We start from the raw sequence: 26192 nt of genomic DNA, 5'->3' as shown, positions 1-26192 counted from the left end.
TTAAGAGAGCAGCTGTTAAAAAGACGCTGATGACGGCTAGCGCTCATGCAAAACTCTATATTTAAGCCACCTCCGACCCATCTCACAGGAAGAGACTTTTGCGGTGGGCTCCGAAATGCAGTCAAATACAACTTACAACTTATCTATTAATTTTCTATATCGTTTGTCCTCAGCATTTGACATTGAGCTTGCATTTGGCGAGAGACGGGGTACATAATCATTTATACTCACATTCACCTATGGACAATTTGTAGTCCTCAATTAACCTGCATGTTTGGAGGAATCCAGAGTACCTAGAGAATCCGACAAAAACCCCAGGCAGTAAACCTGGATCAGAAATTCGAACCACGAACTTTAGAACTGTGAGACAGACGCACTAACCACTAACCACAATGCCGGTTGTATTCATATAAAATGTATGTGCTGTATGTAATGTATCTATAATCTGTGGTGTAATACAAATTTACGTCTCAGAGAATGTAAGAGCAAGACACAGAATGATTGGCCCAGGAGTTCCCCCAGACGATCAAACAGCACATCCACGTAGAGATCCTGCAGCGTTAACTTCAATCAGTTCGCAAGAAGAAGCAAAAGTTGTGGCAGGACAAATGGTGGCGCCTTCACCACGACAATACGGCTGCTGGATTCGCCCATGTTCTGCTGGTGTTGGGGTGGTACCAGCTGGGTCCCCCGTTCCGGCTGCTGGGCTGTGGTGGTGCTCTCTCCCGGTGGTTGTCCTGCTAGATGGACCCAGCCTACAGGAGCCATGCCTCTGAATCACTCACTTAGCACACACTCACACCATTTTATATATTTCCGCTAGTCACATCTGAGCACTCACACATACTCAGGGTTTCTTTGGGGCTGGTGAGGGGTTAGGAGAATGTGCGTTTCAGTATGTCAGTGCTCCTGTGCCCTGCCTGCCCCCAAGATTTTAATGCCTTACACACAATCATCACCTTTCTTTTAATGCACAACACACACCTGTCTCTGGAGGGCACCGGGTTTCTAGTGGGGGTGGGGGGCAGGGTGTTTGGCTGCGGGGCAACAATGTGGTGTGTGTGGGATGGTGTTGGCTGAGGGGGTGGTGTTGGGTCGCTGCGGGCTCCTCCGGGTGGCCGCTTTTTGGGGTGGCTCGGTGGGGGCCGCTGAACTAGCCTGGCTCCCTCGGTGTAGGAGGTGTCCCGTCCACCCGGCTGCTCTCAGGCCCTTGGGCCCGACCCTGCTTCTCAACAGGATGGGGTGGGGTCCTCAGCCCCCCCGGTGCAGTCACAGCAATTAAGGTCACTTCTGACGGTTAATGTACATGCAAAATGATGTCAATTCACTTGCATGTGTCCGCAGACACACACCCCTGGGATTCATTTGCCGAGTGTGGAGCCACCCACTCGTTGCGACAAATAACTTATAACTATGCGAATTTCTTTGGTATCCCCTCACTTACACTCTGGTCCCATAGATGTTTATCATTTACATATCCACTCCAACCACACTTCAGTTGTACAGCTGGGTCCATGACCTCTGTCCTACATGCTTCTCCTCCTGTCCCTCTTCTGTCCAGTCATGTCCTATTTTCTCATGTCCTTACCTCACAGGGTGTAGCATGACTGCCCCATACAACACTTGATTCTAATGTGTCATTGTACTAGGTACATTAAGATTTACTTTCCTAATTTTGTTTACAGCTAGTTTGTTGTCTTTTGTTGTCTTCTTTTCCTATATTATTTAGTTCCATTTTCACTCTCTCTCCTTTTTGTTGTTTCTGTCACTCCCCTTTAAAAACATTGCTCTGTTTGACTGAATGACTGTAATTCTCAATAAATATCCATCAGAATACGAAGAAACCACAGAGGCAGGTTAAAAGGTCCACTGCGAAACAGTAAAACTGTTCCAGCATAAAAGGGGTACAGATCCTCCTTTGAAGATGAAGATGACATCAAGAAGGCTGTGAAGACAGAGCTGGGGAGCATCCTGGAAGGAAAGTGCATGGAGGCATGGCAGAGAAGGCTGTGAAAGTGTGTTAGACTTCTGTGGAATTACTTTGAAGCGGAAAACTCGCAGTTTGTAGTTTGAATTTAAAATATATCTTTTGAGACACCAGTCCCCGGAATGATTCTGACACACCGCGTATGTCCATAAAATCCTGATTGTTAATGAGTGCATTTGTGCCCTCAGCGTTTGCGTCTTGTGCACTGTTCTGCAACTGGGAGCTGAGTTCCTAATAAAGGTTTGTATTTAATTTGGGTTTAATTTTGTTAGTTATTAAGCTTTGCTGTAATGTAATCTTTTAGTTCTGACCAGTTTTCATCATTGACATATATATATATTGTATATCAAAGGAAAAACTGAAGTGAACTAACTCCCCCTCAGTAGCGGTGACAGGGAAGTATAAAATAACCATAAAACTACAAACCGTATGGTAGACATTTTTACAGTGCACATACACCTTCATCTGCCGCAATCGCTCGCATTGTCACCCAAGCTTTTTTTTAATTTTTTAAGCACACACACACATACGTAGGGCGAAGCTTGTTTAAAAAAAAAATTAAAAAAAATCATGCGCCACATGCCAAAGTACTTTCAGCCATGAGTGACTGCCTCAAGAGGTTGTGCAACAAAATATTGAGTTGAGGTACCATCATTTTTGTTAAGGCCTGTTTCATAAAGTTTTTTTTAATTATTATTGTTCTATTGATCCACAATTTTAAAGGCAATTGATTTCATTGGTTAATTTTCTTAATGTTTTAAAATGTATTCTTACTTTTGTCACATCCTAATGAAATTAAGAATTAGGGATCCAAGTTTTGTCCCATCTAGAGTGCAAAATTAGAAAAGTGTAATTAAATAATGTTTTTAAATTAAAATTTCCTTGACAAATTCTGGATAATATATTAAACACACATCCAAAAAGGTATAATACAAAGTAACCCAGTTTGTGTGAAGTGAACAAGAGACATAGGATCAAAAATTCTTTTAATATCTGATCAATTTAAAAGCTTCACTCTTACAGTATGTTACTATATATATATTTTTATACATTGTTTTAGAAATTAACTTTCAAATAGTTTGTACATGCGCTTTGGGGACTGACATTCCCTGGTCAGATGAAGTAAATAATGATGTAAAAAAAAAAAAAAAAAAAGGCACATGATTGCTCTGTCTCACAGTGAGCAATACTGTTAAAACAAAACTAGGTATTCTAGTTTGTGTCACTGCAGATGAAATACCGTGGCCCCTGATGAGATAATAAACAGCTCCTTTAAAGCCTGTTATATAGTAACCAGGTTAGCGCAATACATCAGAGGCAATTTTCAGAACCTCACAATAATCATTTAATGTGGTAAATTACAATTTACAACTCTGATATTATTTGAATTGCTCAGATTCTCATCAAAATAGTACACACTTGCACACGCTCATATTCATCTACAAAGATGAAACAGATAGATTTACAATAGAAAGAAAATCATTTTAAGTTGCACTCGTCTGTTATTGTACACCTCTCTATCCAGGTCAGAAATGTGTTGTTTTTGTTGTTGTTGTTTTTTAAACCACAAAGTCACAGAGACGTCTAGGAGTTGGAAAGCTCTGTGGCCTGAAAGAAGCCCAACAGTGTACTGGTGTCATACCCCACCTTCCAATTTCCAACTGTGAAAAATGATCTAAAATGTCTCAGAGGGTTTCCCATGGCTTTAGTGTCTGGGATGCTTAATCCAGTTTCGTATGATCCACTTCTGACCTGAGCATCTCTGCACCACGAGACGAAGGCCAAAGTTGGCATCTTTTGACATTTCCACTTCCAAGCAACGACCTGTGTCCCTGCTGATGATTGGACCGTTCTGTAGGGGGGTGGAAAACTCAAATAAGATATCTGGCATACTAAAAAACATACAATTAAAACTAATTATCTGTTTGTCTTACTGAGATGATCATTGTGCAAAAAGAAAGTATGTGTTTCTCATTTGGTATTTTCCGTAGGCATTGAGAAGTAAACAGTGATGGGTCAGCAATGTACACAATTACCTTTAAATTGGATTGTTAATACCCATTTACTAAATCTGGGGGTATTGCAGCAAGCAGGTTACCGGAATTTCTCGTGTATAATACGCACCCATGTATAATACGTACCCCGAAAGTTGACCTCAAAATTCTGAAAACCCTTCTACCTACTGTATAATGCATTTATACAATGTAAGATTTTTCTTGCCCCAAAACATACTATATTATCTCTATTTTGTTAGTTTTTTTTTTAAAATTATTATTCTGAAGTTAAGACATCCAATTAGACTGCATGGGGGTGGGGCCAAACGTTATGTGGACGAGGGCTACATTGAATTTTTAAAATGGACAGATTGGACAGATGGGCATGGCCATTTGTAGATGAGGTCAAAAGAAATACCGTAGTTAAAAATGAATAATGAATGAATGAAAATAATGAATAATGAATGAAATAATATTGGGTTCCTTCAAAATATTGTTTTATTTTATTTACAATAAATCAATTAGCGGCACGCGGACCGACTGGTTAGAGCGTCTGCCTCACGGTTCTGAGGACCGGGGTTCAATCCCCGGCCCCGCCTGTGTGGAGTTTGCATGGTCTCCCCATGCCTGGGTGGGTTTTCTCCGGGCACTCCGGTTTCCTCCCACATTCCAAAAACATGCGTGGTAGGTTGATTGAAGACTCTAAATTGCCCGTAGGTGTGAATGTGAGTGCGAATGGTTGTTTGTTTCTATGTACCCTGCGATTGGCTGGCGAACGGGTCAGGTTGTACCCTGCCTCCCGCACGAAGATAGCTGGGATAGGCTCCAGCAGCCCACGACCCTTGTGAGGATAAGCGGTAAAGAAAATGGATGGATGGACGTAGACACCTTCATTATCACCTCAAATTCCAAATTTATATCGGTTGCCATGGTCAATCGACATATTGATGTTTGATTGATGATGTCTTTTGGTTGTGGCTGTGAACGAGCTTAGCTCAACATGGGTGTATTTTGACTTGATTGAACTAATTCAGATCAGCTATTCTGAACCTGAATGATCCCAGTTTTTTAGTTCAGGGGAGGTCAGGCCAGAACTCAGGTTGAGATTAATAGCATTATTAACCTGTTTGCTGGAATATCTCTCAATTCTGTCCAGACATGATGCATATGATCATAACAACGGGATTTTCCTCTTATGGTGATAATTATCATTATTTGGATTAGGGATGGGCATCGAGAATCGAGAACCGATTGGAACCGGGACTAACGTTCCGGTTCTCCCGGATTTGGTTCAAATGTCAAAATTTCAGTTCCCAGTTTCGATGCCTAGTCCTCCAGCCCGGAAGAAGAAGTGGCGAAAACCAACAAGAAGAATGCACACAATGACGTGCTTGTGCCCAACGGCGGCAGCGGCGAACAAAAGTGTGTCTTTACTTTGTTAAAATTAATGACCAGTCGCGTAAGTGCAAGACTTGGAACAATATTATATTGTGCAAAACAAGCTTTCACAATGTGTAGCGTCTGACGTGCCTCAGCCTACGTCAACTTTCAGGCAGTTGGGTGAGTGAAACAATAAAATACGTCTATGCCAACAATGAGACAGCTAACAAGATAAACGGTTGCTTGCACTTTTGCATTGATGAGTTTTAGCGTTTATTTTAGTCTTCAAACCGACGTAAGAGCCGATGACAGGAAAAAAAGCTTAACGGAGTTAAAACTTCACCGTAGCAACTTTACATTACAATGAATTGGGACAAAATTCACATAAACATCTCACAGTATCACAAACACTAACCTTGTGCCTCATCAGTGGGTAAGGAAAGGCATCGGTTTATAGCATTTGGTTTCATCCATTAATTTAAACAAAAATAAAATCGGCGGCACGGTGAGCGACTGGTTAGCACATCCGCCTCACAGTTCTGAGGACCGGGGTTCAAATCCCGGCCCGCCTGTGTAGAGTTTGCATGGTCTCCCCGTGCCTGGGTGGGTTTTCTCCAGGTACTCCGGTTTCCTCCCACGTCCCAAAAACATGCATGGTAGGTTGATTGAAGATTCTAAATTGCCCTTAGGTGTGAATGTGAGTATGAATGGTTGGTTGTTTATATGTGCCCTGCGATTGGCTGGCGTCCAGTTCGGGTGTACCCCGCCTTTCGCCCAAAGATAGCTTGAATAGGCTCCAGCACGCCCGCGACCCTCATGTGGATAAGCAGAACGGAAGATGAATGAATGACTGAATGAATAAAATAAAATCATGTGAAGTTATTTTACGTGCCATAATGCTGACTCCCGGTGCGTACCCTTCAAAAGAAAAGACTACAAGCTAAAAACAGGAAGTCAAGTTAAAACTTGCACATATAAACCATTAGACGTGGATAAAAAAAAAACAGTCCCAAGTAACGATTTTAACAATGCTATATTTAAGTTTTAGTTGAAACATTAATTAATAAATATTAAGTCAATTGGATTAGCTCCAAACACAATGTCTTTTAGTTCATAGGTTTGATATTGATATTGGTTATAAAGAACCCTGAGACAAATGTTTATTTTAGTCGATGCTGCGGGCTGCTAAGAAAATGGATGTCCATAATTTGGACACCCTTTATTTAAACCATGCAACATTTTTGACCCAGCCTCCTAAAAGAATCAGAATCGAGAATTGTTTTAAACCGGAATCGAAATAAGGAACCAGAATCGTCACCGGAATCGCTCAAATTCAAACGATGCCCAGCCCTAGTTTGGATCCATAACTTTCTGCATAACAGGACATTGGAGCCAGTTTATTCATACCATGTGTCAGGCTGTCAGCACTGCTAACAGAGTAAACCAAATTAGAAAGGGACAACACAGTCTGAAGCTCTGTCACATTGATACAACTGTTCTGCGAGTCTATGCAGAATAGACAATAGATTTAACCATCACGACATGGCCACCACGTCAATGCCCCGCATTCAACATGGCTGCCACGTAGGCATGGGAGGCATGTCTTTTGGAATTAGATCTAGTCATATTTTATATCTGTGACCCGGAAAGACATCAGTTCCATTGTCTTCCTGCATTCTGCCACTTCGCCAGTAAACAACAGCGGCCAATTCTGGAAATAAGACTTTGTCAACGGCAATTTAAGTGACAAATGGAAACTATTTTTGGACGCATTGTTCAGTCCCAACGGTCTGTTTTATCTGATATCTGTTATATCAGGGTCCGTTTTATCAAGGTACCACTGTATGTTTTTATTAGCCAGCTTTTTTTTTTTTTTTTAGTGATACACAGAAACAGGAAATAGCATGGTTCAAAATGGACAAAGTGTTTTGGTCCAAAATATTGTGCCACAAGTGTTAACATAATTTAATGTAGAATTGTAGTTTAATTTGTCATTTTTATGTAGAGTTTATTCTGTTCACAACTAAGAGAAGAGCTGGACCGAGCTCAGCTGAAATGGGCGAGGTACTGTACATTCTGATCAACGTACACTCTGGACAGAAGACCAGTCAATAAATCACTGTGTGTTTGTGATCAGGACAATAATTGGAAACACAACCAATAGCTTTTAATTTTATGTTTTTAACTGATTAAAAAAAAAAAAAAAAACTACTTTTGATGCGGTCTCCTCCAACTTATCTTTATTATTTTCCAGATGCCACCTGCAATACAGTACATCAACTGATCACACGACATTGCTTCTTTTACCTGTGTGAAATCCCAAAGCCGCTGGGAGATCCTGGCAACAGCTTCACATTTTTTCAAACTGGCAATACGTCCTCTGCCGTCATCAACAAGGCATTTTGTGTCAGGCAGGAAGGTGGTCGACCCCAGGGGTCCAAGCTGTAAAACTCCATCAGTAGTGTAGCGGGCAAGCTGAAAAAAACAGATAAGAAGTGTGTTTATTGCTACATTCTAGGATGGTTACACCAGTTACTGCTGCAAAACACAAATGTGAGTATCGAGAAACTTCGGATAAAAAAGAGGGTTTAAATGACACAGTGACAGAGGCATAGAAAAGAGCAGGAAAGTAAAACTTCACATCATAAGACATCCATTTACTTCGTTTCTGGTCCATTGGTGATCATGATATATGCAATTATGATATAGTGAAGAAGCAAGAATATAAATAATTTCTACATTTAGATTAACATGCTAATGAACGAGGTTTGCAGCTTCGTGGAAAGCATGTTCCTGCCCTATTCATTGACCAACACTGTTCACTAGTGATCTCCTAATACATGCTTATATACCTGTACTAGAATCCTTAAGGATGAAGGATTTCATCAGAATGTCAAGCAGTCCCCATTGTTGTTCATGTGTTGACCTAATGAAAATGCTGAAGAAGGGACATACCACTGAGGAATCTATAAAGTCATAGCAGTGCTCTCTGACCTTGAAACACTGAGGGTTGTTGGTCCTCACTTGAATGCCACTTTGGACAAAATCAACTAATGAGGAAACAATCTGGAACACTGCCAAGTTGCTCTACTATACGCTATATGAGGAACGTCACGTGACCAAACACGGAAAACAGATTAGCCGATTTCCTGTGTATGCTACCCTAACAAGCATGAGTTCAGTGTGATCGAATGCTTGTTTAAAGCCGAACTTGCCCAAAAAAAAAATTCTTACGGCTGATGTCTTCAGAGAAACCTTAAATACATGTACCATGATATATGTAAACATGAATGAAGTTTAAACATTGAATATTGTAATCTTTGTTGGCTTTGTGGTGACATCTTGTGTTAAACAAAATCCATTTTAGACATTGAAAGTCCCTACGGTTCCTTTGTCACGACCCCCTCCGACATTCACCCGAACCGGGAGGAAATGCTTAGACCCCTTTTGCCAATGCGGAAGCAGGTCGTGCCTATATCGGATTGTGTACTGTATGATCTACAACCAACACTTTGTTGGCCAAATCACTGGAAAAACATTATCTCTCAGTGTTTAATCCATCCTAAGAAAGGATGAGTGATAATGTTGCATCTCTATTATGCATGGATACAGTAAAGATTGTGTTTTATTATTTAGAAGAGTGATCCCTCATGAAAAATAATATGCCAACAATACGAAGGCAGACACCTCTCTCGCAAATGTTAAAGCATAAGTTAATGCAGCTGTGGGGCTGATATTTGGCGTCTCCGAGGAGAAAGATGCTGTGCTGAATGGCCTGTGTAGGTGTTGCAGCATGTAACGATGAGATATTTACTGGTATTTAATCCAATCAAATGTTCTTCCCTGAAGGGCCAAACAGAACATCTTGGGCATCAGTGAAGTACAACTTTAATGTCACTCCAGGTTCATTGGTTATGGGCTATTCACGACGATGATGATGAGTCACTAATCTTGAATCATGACGTGGGACACGTAATGCTGTGAACCTGTGTCAATTTGTCTGTGGGTGGTAGCCTCAAGGTCTGTATTACAGATGGCTTGCTTCTATACAAATTCCAAATAGAATGGTAAATTGTTACTGCCATGACTGGGTGTATAAATAAACCCATATAATTCCCTTAATACCTCTTTACATCTCAGTCTGACAGCCTTTTATACACTAATGCATTCAAAATGGGACAATAACAAATAATTAATGCGAGCCAATTAACCTGTGTCTCTGCACTGCGCGATGCTCCATTGCCTTTCTGAGATCATGAAAGGTTTCAAGCTGTTTGGGGGGTCAACCTAATCCGTTTCTTAATTAGCTCATTAACACCACAACGCTGTTGTTGTAAAATGCAGTGTTGATACATTATAATCTCCAGAATTGTACATTGATGGTGTCCTGATGCACCAAACTATTATGAATATGTTTACGAAAATGAATATTTGTGCCTCCCACTTATGACAAAGGTTTCAAATAGGAGAGGCACTAAAGAAAAAGAAAAAAAAGATGCTTCAAAGGGATAATGGAAATGTATGTAGGACAAAATAGTGTTTCACAAGTAAAAGCAGTAAATCTAAGAGAAATACAATAAAAAAAATACAAAAAGAACACTGCTCCACAAAATTGAGTTGTCCCACACTGCTCATCATCGTAATCTAATGACACTAAGACAAGGTATCCTACTCTATTTGTTTATTTCCCCAGGGGATGGGATTAATACATGAATAACAGTTACAAGGTTTGCAATGGTTTGGCTTAAGTTTCCCTGCACCAAAGAGAGAAACACATCAAGCACTCAAGGGATACCAACATTTTACAAATGGGCTGCATGTTCATGGAAATGTTTTTGTTGCACTTGATCATGCATGTTTCTGCACAGGGCTACAGCATATACATGATTAATATACTACATGGAAGTATCATCTGGGATCTTAGTAGGCTTTGGTGTTGAATTGAAAAAGTAATTTCAGTGTACAGTGGACCCCCGGTGGATAGGAACTGGACTGGACTGTGAATAACGAATATCCATGGATAATTGACAGCCATAATATCTACATTTGAAACAAAAACAAATCTGTTTTTTTAACTCAAAAAAGTATTGAATTAGTGGGGATAAACCACCAATAAGCATTTCTGTGGTTAATCCCCACCCCCACCAGAAAAAAATAATTAAATAAAAATCCCCAAAATTTTAAATTGAAAAAGAAATTGCAGGAGGTTTGCTGGGGCCCACTGTAAATGTTTGTGAAAATATTCAAACAATATCAATTAACACGTAACGTTTGAATTTCCACAAAATATGGCATTTTCAATGCAGCACTTACGCCATCGTTTTAGAGTGAGTCAGGGCAGAGGTTTGCACATTCAGTATGTGGCAGTGATGGAGCTGGAATATCAATGGAATATTCTGCACTACCACTGCATGCCAGCCTCAGGCACCAGTTTATGACATGATGTGTCAATGTTGAGTCTGACTGTTGAATGAGATTCTAACCAATGCTCCAACACTGTGGGCATATGCAATTCATTTACCATTTTAAAGTAATTCTGCACAACAGAAATACATTACACAATTGGTGCATTTGGGGAATTTTAATCCATTGCAATTCTGCTGGGATGAATGTGTTTCCACACAACAGATCAGTAAATGGATTGTTTATTTAAAAATACATGACAGATTTTGGAATTTAAATTCAACATTTTACTTCAGTTAATAAACAGTGGCTCTCAGAAATGCTTCAATAATTTTACAGAAACTAAAGATTATGTAGAGAAGGCCATGGCAAAGCAGGGCGAAGAAAATTATTTTAAAATGTTGATTTTAAAATCCTTTTTCTGGAAAGCAAATAAATTGCAACACATCAGCATGTTGTTACTGGAGGTATAACAATGAGCCAAAAATCACCTTTTGTTTTAAAATAATGCAAAACACAAGGAACAAATTGCAAAACAAAACTGGTTATTATTTGTGTAAACAGGAACAGATTTAATGACCATTAAAATGAAAAAAAAAAATCAATGTGCAAAACGTAAATCAAAACATCTATCATCCATTTTCTGTACCGCTTATCCCCACAAGGGCAGCGAGCGCGCTGGCACCCTCAACTAGTCGCCAGCCAATTGCAGGGCACATACAGTATAGACAAACAATAATTCACACTCACATTCACACCTATGGCCAATTTAATTGGCCATACTATACTGTACTATACTATACATACTATACTACCGGAGACAAATTCCTTGTGTGTTTTTTGGACATACTTGGCAAATAAAGATGATTCTGATTCTGATTAAAGTTTCCAATTAACCTACCATGCATGCATTTTTGGAACGTGGGAGGAAACTGGAGTACCCAGAGAAAACCCACGCAGGCACGGGGAGAATATGCAAACTTCCCTTCCCGCCCTTTCTAAAAGGTAACAGCTCCATCAAGGTTAAAATGTTATCACAAACAAATATATTACCAAACATGTTGTCATTTACATTGTTACCACAACGAGCTTCTGTTAGTAACTGTAATCCCTTATTTCTGTGACTCTCCGTTACCTGTGTTTTGGTACACCCATCTACTCTACTCTATGTCCCACATTGAAAAATACAAGTACAAATACAAGGATTGTTAAACAGCTAAGTACTACTTCTATTCATTGAACAGTCGCTGTTGATTCAACATTGATTTGTTCCCAAAATCCAGAACAATTAGGAATAAACAAATGCATATATCTGGAATGTTGACCAATGCAACTGTTACAATATCATTAACAAAACACTGCAAATAAATACACCATTCTTAGATGTGGAGCTGACCTGTGAGGACATGCCATGGCATGGATAGAGGATTGCTTTGTCATCATCTTCAGAGCCCTGGTCCAGACAGTAGCCACTTGCTTTGCTGTTCCTCACCTGAAAGACACGAGCTAAAATGGTTACCGCAATTTCACGTGTATAATGCACACCCATGTATAATGCGCACCCCCAAATGTTACCTACAAATTCTGGAAAACCCTTCTACATATGTACAATGCATTTTTACAATACATGATTTTGCTTCTACCCATATGATCAAAACATGAAGTATTATCTGTATTTTGTTTGTTTTTTTAAAAATAATTATTCTGAAGTTAAACACCTTATTTGAACACACAATACTTTATTTTTATTTACTTGCTCTTATTTTGAAATTCACAGCCCTACTTTTATTTAGTAAATGAGAAAACACACAGTCGTGCTCATATGTTTGATTACCTAGGGAGGATTTGTAAGATGTGTACAATTCTTTCAAGAAAGCATGAAGGACCAGGCGAAACACATTTAATTTAATTTGAATGGTTTTCAAATTAAACAGTCAAGCATTTCAGAAAAGCATTCTCATTAAACAAAACATAACCATAAAAACATTAATGATTGTTTTAGTTCAGTCATCAGTCGTATTAAAAAAATATAGTATATATATATTATATATATATATATACATATACATATATATACATATATATATTTCACAAATTCTCCCTGGGTATGTAAACTTATGAGCACAATTGTAGATATATGTAGTCATATGTACCCCTGTCATATTGGAATGAAAGTGTCGTCTCCACCTTTTTCCTAACCTCAAGGTGGCATACAAGAATGAAAGTGTACAACTTTTTCATAACCTCTAGGGGGCGCTGGCATAGTGGAATGAAAGTGTACAGCTTTTTCATAACCTCTAGATGGCGCCATACATTGATAAAATGTGAGTCTTTTTCATTTTCTCCTATACCTATGTATAATGCGCACTATTGACTTTAGACCATTTTGGGGGGTAAAAAATGTGCATTATACACGGTAAATTATGTTAATTAATTTTAAAGATTAGCTTTAAAAGAGTGAATATATAATTAAATCTTATTAGACCGCCTCTCACAAAACTGAGAAAACCTAAATTGCATCATAAAGTTCTTTAATGTGAACTTCTCAGTGAGTAGTATTTCCTATTTTTATTCAAAACTGTGCTCACTCACTGGGCTTCTCTGGCTTCCCTGAAAAGCCAGAAATTAATGAAGCATACCATTTAAACACTACAAATATTTTTTTCTGTCCAGGAATACAAGTAAATGATTCTAATTTGACATAATAATCTGCTTTACTATTTTTTAAGTTTTTTGTTTTTGAAAACAGATAAATATGTGACAAGTGATCAATAGTTCAACTTTTAGTTCCAGGTAGATCTAGAAATGATAAGATAGCATTGTTTTTAAACTAACACCATATTTTTAGGTGAGCAGAAGTAATGGAACAGATAAGACTGAATATCCATCCATCCATTTTCTGTACGGCTTCTCCTCACTGGGATCGCGGGCGTGCTGGAGCCTATCCCAGCTATCTTTGGGCGAGAGGCGGGGTACACCCTGAACTGGTCGTCAGCCAATCGCAGGGCACATATAAACAAAACCTATTCACACTCACAGTCACACATACGGACAATTTAGAGTCTTCAATTAACATGACATAACATGCATGTTTTTGGAATGTGGGAGGAAACCAGATTATCTGGAGAAAACCCACTCAGGCTCGGGGCGAACATGCAAACGCCACACTGGCGAGGCTGGGATTTGGACCCCGGTCATCAGAACTGTGAGGCAGATGTGCTAACTAGTCTTCTACCGTGCCGCCTTGACTTAATATATGAAGGTGAATGTCTGGATGGATATATAACAACTGCATCAAGCCTCTGACTCATTTTGACATCCTTTTTTAGCTTTCACCACAGCCCCTGTCCACCACTGTGCCGCCTCTGTTCTTATTAATGGATGTAAAATTATGTACTGTAGGTTTACTTTCCTCCAAATAGATGAGAGGATTAAACTTTTGAAACAGTCACTATCTTGCTTAGTTCCTCCAATCTACTCAGAGTGCAACCGAAACCAGGACACATATACATACATTACATACAATTGGATACAATAATACAACTGGAATATAACACTAATTAGCGTTTGATTAAAATTCATTGTGAGGAATAACATATCATTCTGCTAGGTACCATGTATTGTCAGTGTCTTTTGTATATAAGTTTTAATTAGAAGGGAAAGCCCAGAACTGTGATGGCAGATACTTATCTGTACTCATCAGAGTGTGTTTAAACACTTTTCAAAGACAGGGATATTAATTATCTCTGTAGAGGTTTGCTGCAGACAAATGTTTTTCAGTAATGAGCACGCCACACATAGTTTTTACCAACTCATTTCCCTAAAGTTTAAGGTCTTCCTGTCTGTTGAAAGCACACTGCGGTTAGAATTCCAGATGATGAAACAGTTCTTTTGTTTGTTCGACTGTCTTTAAGTATCTTTCTCACCTCGCCATATGTGATGGTGTTGTTGTAGATCCGCATCTCAGGGTAGACATGTTCAAGGTACCAGCGAAAACTTTGACAATGCAGTCTTTTCCTTAAAGCCAAGCGCTCAGAAACATCGCCAAAATCAACCCCTGGGTTCTGTTAACAGATGTTATTAAACAAGGGTGAATTGTCTTGACCAGTGAGAACTTTATTTGGCAAACACAAAGATCTAAAGCTACAGGGATACATTCCTGCTGAAGTCCTGCTGTGGACAAAATTGATTCCAGCTACGAGTTTGCAAGTCGTTGGAGAGCTGCTTGACTGCATCCTGACTACTGTCGAAGTGCACTTCAGCAAGGCATCGAATCCACCCCAAAACTCAGCTCAGGGTCATGGTTTGCGTGACCCATACCTCTGACATCTCTCCTTGCATGCCTGTACAGTATGCATGTGGTGTGCCTCTCTGCGTAGTGTGCAAAATAAATAAAAAAATGTACATGCTCTAGTTTTGCACAGTAAGTCTGCAGCCGTCGTGGCTCTACGTTGTCTGCCTTAGTTTTGTTGTTAAAATCAGGGGACAAATATCTATGTTGAGTAATAACCTACCATACAGTATGACACGATATTCTATTTGTAGCTACTACGATTACAGAGTACAGCTTTTTTGTAGCCATACAGCGACAATAACAAATGTATTCCATTTCAGCGAAATGCTGTTGGTATTTGGATTTGAGGCAAACCACAGTTGTTGATTCATAAAGCCCTCCTACACCAGTGTAGTCGTGCTCGCAGCGGGTAACCTAGTCGATAGCCAGAATGTAATATTGCGTGTATGGATGTTTTGTGAAGAAGAAGGGAAATGGGATAATCATTGTATTATGTGTCGGTAGTGTACACAATGGAACAATGAGTAATAACGTTTCATTCCACTGTGTTTGTAATGTCGCCACAGAAGGGAGGTGGTGCCATTACATATTGTGCCTGCCTTCTGTATCTTGCTTTATCATTAAGTATTAGTCTGTTCTGAACAGCTGTTTTGGCTGGTGCTCAGAGGTCTTTGCTGTTGTCCTTCACTGACTATCATCCCATTGTGTACGGCTGAATGGTACCAATTAAGGATTTAATATGAACCTCTTAATTAATGATAGTAGCAGTGTGTTTTTCAACAGCCAATCTCAAAAGGCTATTGAAAGCAATTAAGCTAACTGATGTGTATGAAAATAGACTGATTACACATGAAGCTCCTCTCATTTGTCTGTTTGGAGAGAGAGTCTTAGCGCTGCCTTCATTCCGCCGCCATGTGAAGGTCAAGTTCAATGAATATGGAACTTTGCAATTGTATTACCTTGCCTGCAGGGATCAGCTCCGCATGTCTGGATGTGCAAGTATAGGAAAAGGTAACAAGGTGCAAATGAAGCGAAGACATGGAGAGAGCAATGCTTACATTTACGGGAATGTTCCAGGCCATGTAGACGTGAGATTTGTATTCGTCCATCCACACCTCGGCGGCTCGCAGGGCATTGCGCTTGGCATAGTAATCAATGTCATTGTTGTAGGGCTTTTTGGTGCGCTCGATGTGAGCCACTCTTGCGCACGGCAGGACTTCCATACTGCCACCACATTGCCACACCTAGAGAGTAACAATTTACGTAGCAGAAATGCATTACATAAAGGAAGCTTTACAGTGAGGACAGTTATAATCACGTCATTTATAACTTATAAGTAATTTGTTTCCTTTAAATTATTTTGGTGAAAAATCACCCACATTAAGAAGAATTTCAATGACAGTACATAGGTTGTAAAATGTTAGTCACCAATTAATGCACAATGAATCAACTATCACAAGTCTAAGGTAAAAATGAGTTCATACAGTACTTTTGGACCTAATGTTATGCTTTAGCGATGACAATTCTAAGGGCTCATGACTGACAGGGGCAAAAGAAAATAGTACTGTATCTTCAGTTTGCGGCATTGATATGGAAGAGCCAAATGTTTATTTCACGGGGCCCCAAATCCCTGGCAAACCCCTGCAGAGGGGAATCTTAATGTCATATTGAGATGTCTGTGTTGAGGTCCAACTGGTCAGTTCTGAATGCCCACAAATGTTTTTCCACATGGAATGTTGCCCATCCTGTTATCCTTGCACACCCAACTAAGCTTAATTAACAATGATCTGTCATTTTAGCGTGATGAAAACAAACGTATTCCATCAACTTTGGACATCCATCCATCAATCCATCCATTTTCTGAGCCACTTCTCCTCACTAGGGTCGCGGGAGTGCTGGAGCCTATCCCAGCTATCTTCGCGCAGGAGGCGGGGTACACCCTGAACTGGTTGCCAGCCAAACGGCACACATAAACAAACAACCATTTGCACTCACATTCACACCTACGGGCAATGTAGAGTCTTCAATCAACCTACCACGCATGTTTTTGGGATGTGGGAGGAAACCAGAGTGCCCGGAGAAAACCCACGCATGCACGGGGAGAACATGCCAACTCCACACAGGCGGGGCCGGGGATTGAACCCCAGTCCTCAGAGCTGTGAGACAGACGCTCTAACCAGTCGTCCACCGTCCTGCTCAACTTTGGACAAATTAAGCAAAATGTACATCTTCTTCCATTCAATGAATGCTAAAATTATTAATTTGTGCAGAACCGAGTCAACAATTACTCTCAGGGCTTACTTAAAATGACATAAAATTCCCAATCTCTTCCGAACGAGAATTCACTAATATCAGAATATCGTCTGCTTTGCACAGGAGCTGATAAAGTACATAAATCCTGGCAGTGATATGTCATCTTGGAAAGTATCCATCACAGAGAATACTGATGGTAGGAAAATGAAGGATGTTGTAACACTCAGGTCAACACACTCAAGGTGAGAATACCGAGGCTGGCGATAGATATAAAATAAGATATAAAATAATCTTTTCCTAGGAGTGCAGCACAAGATAAAAATTGCAAAAGTGAAGAAGTAAATCCTCTATTCATAAACAGGATGGAAATCTGGCATCCTGTGGGAGAGTGTCTGAGCTGTTCTCATTCAGATAGTCACACAGCAGTATCAGAATGTGGCAGCATACGTTTTAGACTTTCCCCCATACAAACTGCACCGCCACCCACAGTCGCTATATAATGATCACCACAATGCGCACCAGATGCTATGAGCCATTAACTTCTCACTGAACCCAAAATGAGACCCCCTGCATGGCAGACTATATGAATATTGCTGCAAGACTCATTGCTAAGTTGCACAGTTGAGCGCGCAGCCTGTGCTCAGTTGACCATCTTAGCTTAAATGTGTCACAAATGCGATCATGGCAGCTTTAGTGTGTGTTCATCCCTCATGCGTTATTCAGAGTCTGTAGCTCTTTTTAGTCATGAGTTGAAATACTGTATGATACTGAAGTTGGATAGTCGTCACTGATCGTGTATTGGTATAAGTGGCCTGACTTCCGTGCAGCCGCAGTTCCCTCTCCGTGATGGTGTGAATGTAAGTTTGAATGGTTCTCTGTCTCAATGGGCCCTGTGATTGACGACCCATCCAGGGTGTAGTCTGCCTTTTGCCCAAAGTCTGGGCTTGGATAGGGTCCAGCTCCCGAGACCCTGAACAGGATAAGCGGTATAGAAAATGATTTTAATGTTGTGGTCAAGCGAGACAGTTTTGTAAATAAACTGTGGTGTGATTTTTATGCATGTCCCTATCATCCAACCCCAAGATCTTATCACAAAAGTAAGACCAAATGTGTGATATGAAATGCTCCATGTATTGTTTTTTGCTCTGGTCTGGACAAGAGAACCAAATTATGAATATGAACGGCTCAAACAAGACACAACTGGGTACGCTTCTAAGGTAACATGGTTTATTTCATGCCATTCATTTGAGTTAAAGGTTTATACCAATTATACATTTTGTCATTTCATTGTGAGCAATACTCTCGATCAATTCGCGATAGACCAACCACCCTGTAGAACACTGTTATTACTCCTCTAAGGGCAAAATATATGGTACTAGGGTTAGATTTTACTATGGTGATTGTTTTAGCTCTACGCACTATTAATAGATAATCTGCACATTTTTAACCAAGCCAAGGATATAGCAATAACACCGATCACTGGTATACTGTAAATTCTAGCAACATAGCCAGATGTGTTGCCTTCCTGAAAATGAACCAATATCAAACACGATTATAACAATTAGCATTTCTGTAATGCTATATATAGACTTGTATTTAATTAAATGCAAAAACAGAGTTTAACTAATTTGTTTGTGTGTTATCCAGAAATTCTTTTTGACTTAAGCTTAAAATCTTGATCGACTGGTCGGCCCCTTATCGTCACTGCTCATGATCAATATTGACCATGGCTCAAAGAAAATCTTTGCTTTTTAATGGATTTAATCAACTTTACAAACAGTTGCAATCAATAACAAATAAATTTTTCGTTACAAAACTTCACCGCCAACAAGAGTATGAGCAGAACCAATTATGTTGCACAATGAACATGTCCCTTTTTGTGATATGCTAAGATGTGTACAATGTTAATAATCTTTTCTGTACTTAGGTTTCATTATTAAAAAAATATGTGCGTGCGAGTGTTCCTGTTAAGTAACTGTGCTTGTGCAGCTGTGAATAATTGAAATTCATTGTCCATTTCCAGAAAGTCACAAACTTAATACCTAACTAGCCTTGCGAAACTGATTTTTCTTTTGCTACAAATTAGTTTTTATGAAGCAGTTGGATTGTGGTAATACCAGTATATTTAAAATGATTTGTGTATGTGATCAAAACAAGGGCGGCACAGTGGGCGACTGGTTATAGCATCAGCCTCACAGTTCTGAGGACCTGGGTTCAATCCCCGGCCCCGCCTGTGTGGAGTTTGCATGTTCTCCCCGTGCCTGCGTGGGTTTTCTCCGGGCACAAAAACATGCATTAATTGGAGACTCTAAATTGCCCGTAGGGGTCAATGTGAGTGCGAATGGTTGTTTGTTTGTATGTGCCCTGCGATTGCCTGGCAACCAGTTCAGGGTGTACCCCGCCTCCTGCCCCATGATAGCTGGGATAGGCTCCAGCACGCCCGTGACCCTAGTGAGGAGAAGTGGCTCAGAAAATGGATGGATGGATGATCAAAACAAAGAGGTGTTTCATTTTACAATTTTTTTTTTTTTTTTACACATGAGTATTGGTGCGCAAACTAATCACATCAAGAAGACCTGAGAAGCGTGTGCAATAAATTATTATCCAACCATCCATTTTCTCCAGCATCGCATTAGGGTCATGGGTAAGTGGGAGCCTAGCCCAGCGGGGTACAGTCTGGACTGGCTGCCAGACAACTGCAGGGCACATGTAGACAAACAACCTTTCACTCTCAAATTCACAGCTATGGACAATTTGGAGTCTTCAATTAACCTAACATGTATGTTTCTGGGATTTGGGCAGAAACCCGAGTGCCCAGAGAGAAAATCCACGCAAACCCAGGGAGAGCATGCTCAGTTCTAACTCGAGTCAAACTGAGATTTGCTTTGACATTTTATACTGTGGAATACCACAAGTGATTGTTTCGGCCAAAGGGTTAAGTTTATGCCAAAGAGTCAACAAAATGTTTCACCATGCAATGTGCAATGGTTTGCTTCTGGTTCTTGTGAGGAGCGACAATAAAACCTTGAAAGTCAAAGCAGCATATAATTTTATCCGAAGGGCTATTAAATGAACCAAACACTGCATGGCATTTCATAACACTACAATAATTGTGTTAACTCAGTGCCCTGCTATATTATTTGCTTGTAGCCAAAGCTGGAATGGAATTAACTCTTCTTCTACAGTATTTGGAATCGACCTTATATTTGGAATCAGTTCAAAAGTACTCATATTCGAAAGGAGGTAAAATGTAAGTTTGATGTCTAGTTCATGATATACTCAACACATTATCTTGGCCATGCACGTTTTAGATATTTTGTTTACATATAAAACATTTTTTAAATCTATTGTGGTTACTAAAATGCTACACAAGCATTGTTCTATTTGTTTTTCTGTTTGTGCACATCATATAACAAGACGTGTATGGTGAGTATAAAGACAGATGTTCGGCATTAGAGAACACACTGTAAAAATACATCCTTTATAGTTACGATACTGATGTTAAATCACGACAGCACCTCAAATGTCTAAATGGGACAAGATACTATACTTAATAATTACAATAATTCTTATAGTAATAATCTATTCCCTTAAAGTCAACATGTTAAACATGGTAAGACAGTTATTGATTTTGACATGACCTTTTTTGATACACAAGAGACTGCGGGGAGAAAAACGACTGGCTCGCAGCAGATTGCTGGCTCTAACTATTGGTGGCACATATTAAGACTGCTCATAAAGTCATTCTCAGACAATTATGATGTAAACCCCAATTCAAATGAAGTTCGGATGTTGTGTAAAAAATAAATAAAACAGAATAAAATGATTTGCAAATCTTTTTCAACCTGTATTCAATTGAATACACTACAAAGACATGATATTTAATGTTTTTTTTTTTTTTTTTTTTTTTTTTTGCCATGCCACGGGTAACTAATACACAACCATACCATCAAAGATGCTGGCTTTTGAATTTTGCCCTAAAAAACAATCCGGATTGTCCATTTCCTCTTTGGTCCAGAGGACACAACATCCATGATTCCCAGAAACAATTTGACATGTGGACTCGTCAGACAACAGCACAGTTTTCCACTTTGCGTCAGTCCATCTCAAATGAGCTTGGACCCAGAGAAGCCGGCAGTGTTTCTGGGTGTTGTTGATATATGGTTTAGCTTTGCATGGTAGCGTTTTAACTTTCATTTGTAGATGGAGTGACAAACTATATTAACTGACAATGGTTTTCTGAAGTGTTCCTGAGCCCATGTGGTGATATCCTTCGAACAATGAGGCCGGTTTTTAATGCAGTGCTGCCTAAGGGATCAATGGTCACAGGCATTCAATGTTGGTTTTCGGCCTTGCCGCTTAAGTGCAGAGATTTCTCCAGATTGTCTGAATCTTTTGATGATATTATGGACCGTAGATGATGAAATCCCTAAATTCCTTACAATGTTGAGAAACGTTGTTCTTAAACTGTTGGACTATTTGCTCACACAGTTGTTGACAAAGTGGTGAACCTCGCCCCATCCTTGCTTTTGGACATCTGATCCTTTTGGGGTTGCTTCTTTTATTCTCATTCATAACACTCACCTGTTTCCAATTAACCTGTTCACCTGTGGAATGTTCCAAACATGTTTTTTGAGCATCCCTATACTTTAGTGGTTAGGGCTAACCCTACTTTGTTGCCCGCCCCAGCATTTTTGGAACATGTTGCAGGCATCAAATTTAAAATGAGTGAATATTGGCAACAAAAAAACAACAAGAACAGTGATCAGTTTAAACATTCATTGTGTATTTTAACATAACATCGTGATTATTTTGAATATGAATCGGCGATTCTTCAGGCGTACCTAGTGGGCTCCACTCACATACTGTTGCACCCTAGCTGTAATTTGTCATTATTTTCATACTAAACAGTCACACCCAGAAAGACACCACAAGATAAAGACATTACTAATATTTTAGACATATTTAAAAACATTTCTGCCTTGACCAAGAACAAGAGTGATGGAGAAAGATCAAAACACACATTCACGCTCGTCACAAAGCCAGCATAGCTAGCTAGCAACCACTGCTAGAAAACTTACCTTGTTAAATTGCAGAGGTACAATTAGATGTCAAACTTGAAATAAACAAATAGCAATCGTGAGAGGAATGAGGATTCCACTGAGAAGTCAACATGCCAAAACTGAACGAGGAAGTGCTGCGAGCTTTGAGACAGAGCACAGACAGTAGAAATGTATACACTGTACATAGTTGGGGTGCAACAATACATGTATCTGTATCGAACCATTCGATACAGTGATCTAGGTTCGGTGAATACTACTGTATATCGAACAATACGCTATTTTATATTTACTCTATCAACTTTGAACGATGAGGATCTGAGCTTGACTACTTGCTGCATTGTGGAGCACAGATCTACTAAACTGCCTCTCCCACATTCATTCAGGTATGGTGACCAACTGGTTAGCACATCTGCCTCACAGTTCTTGGGACTGGGTTCAATCTCCGCCCCCACCTGTGTGGAGTTTGCATGTTCTCCCCATCCCTGTGTGAGTTTTCTCTGGGTATAGTCTTCTGTATTTATTCCACTATTTATTTTAATAACTCATGGAGTGCTAAGTCATTCTAAAGTTCATAAGATGGGTTGTAATCTCTTTTTTTCTCTTCTTTTTTTCCATGCAGGTTTTCTACTGCTAAATTTTCGACTTTAACTTTGGAATTAATTAATAAATAATTATTGAGACCACGACCCTAGTGAGAAGCGGCTCAGAAAATGGATGGATGGATGGAATAATTGGATGGATGGAATAATTATTGAAACATGACACTAAAGGGCCGGCACCGTGGACAGCCGGTTAGCACGGCTGCCTCACAGTCCTGGGTACTGGGGTTCAAATCGCTATCCCGCCTGTGTGGAGTTTGCATGTTCTCCCCGTGCCTGGGTGGGTTTTCTCCGGGCACAGTCTTCTGTACTTATTCCACGATTTATTATAATAACTCATGGAGTGCTAGGTAATTCTAAAGTTCATAAACTGGGTCGTATTTCTTTTGCCTAGGTGGGTTTTCTCCGGGCACTCTGGTTTCCTCCCACATCCCCAAAAAATGCGTGATAGTTTGATTGAAGACTCTAAATTGCCCGTAGGTCTGAATGTGAGTGCGGATGGTGGTTTGTTTGTATGTGCCCTGCGATTGGCTGGCGACCGGTTCAGGGTGTACCCCGCCTCCCGCCCGAAGATAGCTGGGATAGGCTCCAGCGGCCCACGACCCTAGTGAGGAGAAGTGGCTCAGAAAATGCATGGATGGATGGAAAGTAATAAAGTGACAACCATGTGTGGTTGGCCGGTGCCCTAGCACCCGCTATTGACGAGCCGCTATTCTTAAGGACCACTAAGGCTTTGAAAAACAAAAAAATAATTGCCAATATGTGATGAAACTGCAACAGTACAAGAGAAAAACTAAAGTATCAAACTCAATAAGCAGGTATCGATCAATACCAGTATCAATGTTGGTATCAAAATATAATTGATATTTGTAGCCATTGGCCCGCTACCATTCTTTTCATAAATTAGAGCCAATGTGATTAGAGTCTGAGCATGCCATTTTGTTAATGTAGCCCACAACAACCACAGTCCTACATTGATGAATTGTTAAAATTCCATAGGAAGTTGAAACAGTAATAAATTGTGAGTCCACAACATTCCTTTTGTCCTCTATGGGGGAGATGTCAGAATCAGAATCCTCTTCATCGCCAAGTATGTCAAAAACACACAAGGAATTTGTCTCCGGTAGTGGTAGCCGCACTAGTATGGCAATAGATACAGACAATTAGGAGTGCCGTAAAAATCTTGCATGCTGCCAGAACTAAGACAAGAGCATGCAAAATCCTCCTGGACCCTCGACATCCTGGTCACCACCTCTTCCAACTCCCTCAGGTAGGCACTGTTGAACAATACAAACTAAAACCAGCAGACATTCCAACAGCTTCTTCCTTTTTGCCATTAAATTGCTAGAGGCTAAGTAACTGCGTGGGAAACCTTACATTGTTCAGGATTTCAGACAGGATGAAAATAAAACAATTAAAAGACACTATATTGCCAAAAGTGTTAGCTCACCTGCCTTGACTCACATATGAACTTAAGTGACATCCCATTCCTAATTCCATAGGGTTCAATATGACATCGATCCACCCTTTGCAGCTATAACAGCTTCAACCCATCTGGGAAGGTTTCTGAGTGTGTTTATGGGAATGTTTTACCATTCTTCCAGAAGCAAATTTGAGAGGTCACACACTGATGTTTAACGAGAAGGCCTGGCTCTCAGTCTCCACTCTAAATCATTCCAATGGTGTTGTCGGGTTGAGGTCAGGCCTCTGTGCAGGCCAGTCAAGTTCATCCATGCCAAACTCTCTCATTCATTTCTTTATGGACCTTGCTTTGTGCACTGGTGCACAGACATGTTAGACAGGGAAGAACTGTTCACACGAAGTTGGGAGCATGAATTTGTCCAAAATATTGCCTCCTTATGAAAGGAACTGAAGGATTCAGCATAACAGGAGCTTTTTGACAATTTATTGTTTCCAACTTTGTGGGAACAGTTTGGGGATGGCCCCTTCCTGTTCCAACATGACTGTGCACCAATGCACAAAGCACGGTCCATAAAGACCTGGATGAGAGAGTTTAGTGAGAATAAACTTGACTGGCTTGCACAGAGTCCTGACACCAACCTGACAGAACACCTTTGGAATGAATTAGAGTGCAGACCTCAGAAATGCACTTCTGGAAGAATGGTTAAAAATGCCCTACACACACTCCTGAACATTGTGGAAAGCATTTTCAGAAGCGTTAAAGATGTTATAGCTGTAAAAGGTAGACCAATGTCATATTAAACTCTATTGATTAAGAAGGGGATGTGACTTAAGATCATATGTGAGTCAAGGCAGGTGAGCTAATACTTTTGGCAATATAGTGTCTTTTAATTGTTTTATTTTCATCTCTCTGAAAGCCTGAACAATGTAAGGTTTCCCACGCAGTTACATAGCCTCTAGCAATTTAACGGCAAAAAGGAAGAAGCTGTTGGAATGTCTGCTGTTTTAGTTTGTATTGTTCGATAGTGCTTTTGGCAATATAGTGTATTTCCCTGGCTCTTTTGACATCCCAAACACAGGTTGTCGTTTGGACTGCATCTCTGAAGTCCATTCAGCTTTGACCCGTCATAAAATCGTAAACTGTGTCATTAAAACTAAACGCCTCACACATGAGATTTTTATGTAGTGTAATGTAATTGCTAATTTAATTTAATTGTCACTGTGCATGCGGTTGGTTGATAGCATCTAGGCCATTTGAGTCATCAGGTCCTTGGGGCTGCGGAACGCACAAGCTATAAAAAGCATAAATGCCATTAACAGCTGTACACAGATTTCCATCAGCACCTTCAGTTAGCTCTATCCATAGAACAGAAAACAGGAGTGCAGCACATTTGACCTTACGTGACACATACGTTTTGTGGATATCTAACTTTTATTTATTTACAGCAGCATTTACAGATCACAAAAGTTGTGGGCGTACAGTGTTCAGTTTTTTTTTTTTTTTTACTTTATTACTATAAAAACAAAATGCCCAAAATATTTCTTATTCATTGGGACCCGAGTGTGAAATGTAATATTCAGTCATATAATGGACATCAGCCTATAAATCAACAGAAAACTAGACAGTGTTGGCTGAAAAAATTATAAACTCTCAAGCATTGATTATTTTATAGATTCCACCGCTCAAACCCACTGGTTTTCTGCAACTGTCAGGGTGGTACTTCCAAATCGTGTTCCAAGATGAAACGAGGGCAGACAAAAGGCAGCCTTTCAAGAGTTTGAAGCACAGATTTAAAT

At 39.9% G+C, this 26192-nt stretch overlaps 1 protein-coding gene across 3 annotated transcripts in view; it reads right to left on the bottom strand.

Annotated features, from left to right (window-relative positions):
* Positions 1–3133: 3133 nt before the first annotated feature.
* Positions 3134–26192, bottom strand: part of galnt9 (polypeptide N-acetylgalactosaminyltransferase 9) — a 113476-nt gene continuing 90417 nt past the window's right edge. For 2 of the 3 annotated variants that reach the window (XM_061673009.1, XM_061673011.1), the window contains 5 exons: positions 16117–16302; positions 14691–14828; positions 12161–12256; positions 7669–7836; positions 3134–3839 (listed from right to left, as the gene is read on the bottom strand). In XM_061673009.1, the coding sequence (XP_061528993.1) occupies positions 3693–3839; positions 7669–7836; positions 12161–12256; positions 14691–14828; positions 16117–16302 (735 nt within the window). In that variant the 3' untranslated portion in view covers positions 3134–3692. The remainder of the gene's footprint in view (positions 3840–7668; positions 7837–12160; positions 12257–14690; positions 14829–16116; positions 16303–26192) is intronic. The other variant, XM_061673010.1, reaches the window with a different exon arrangement.

This window comes from Phycodurus eques, chromosome 3 (assembly GCF_024500275.1).
Source record: "Phycodurus eques isolate BA_2022a chromosome 3, UOR_Pequ_1.1, whole genome shotgun sequence".
NCBI classification, from domain to species: Eukaryota; Metazoa; Chordata; class Actinopteri; order Syngnathiformes; family Syngnathidae; genus Phycodurus; species Phycodurus eques.
This window is presented reverse-complemented; position numbering and strand designations above follow the sequence as displayed.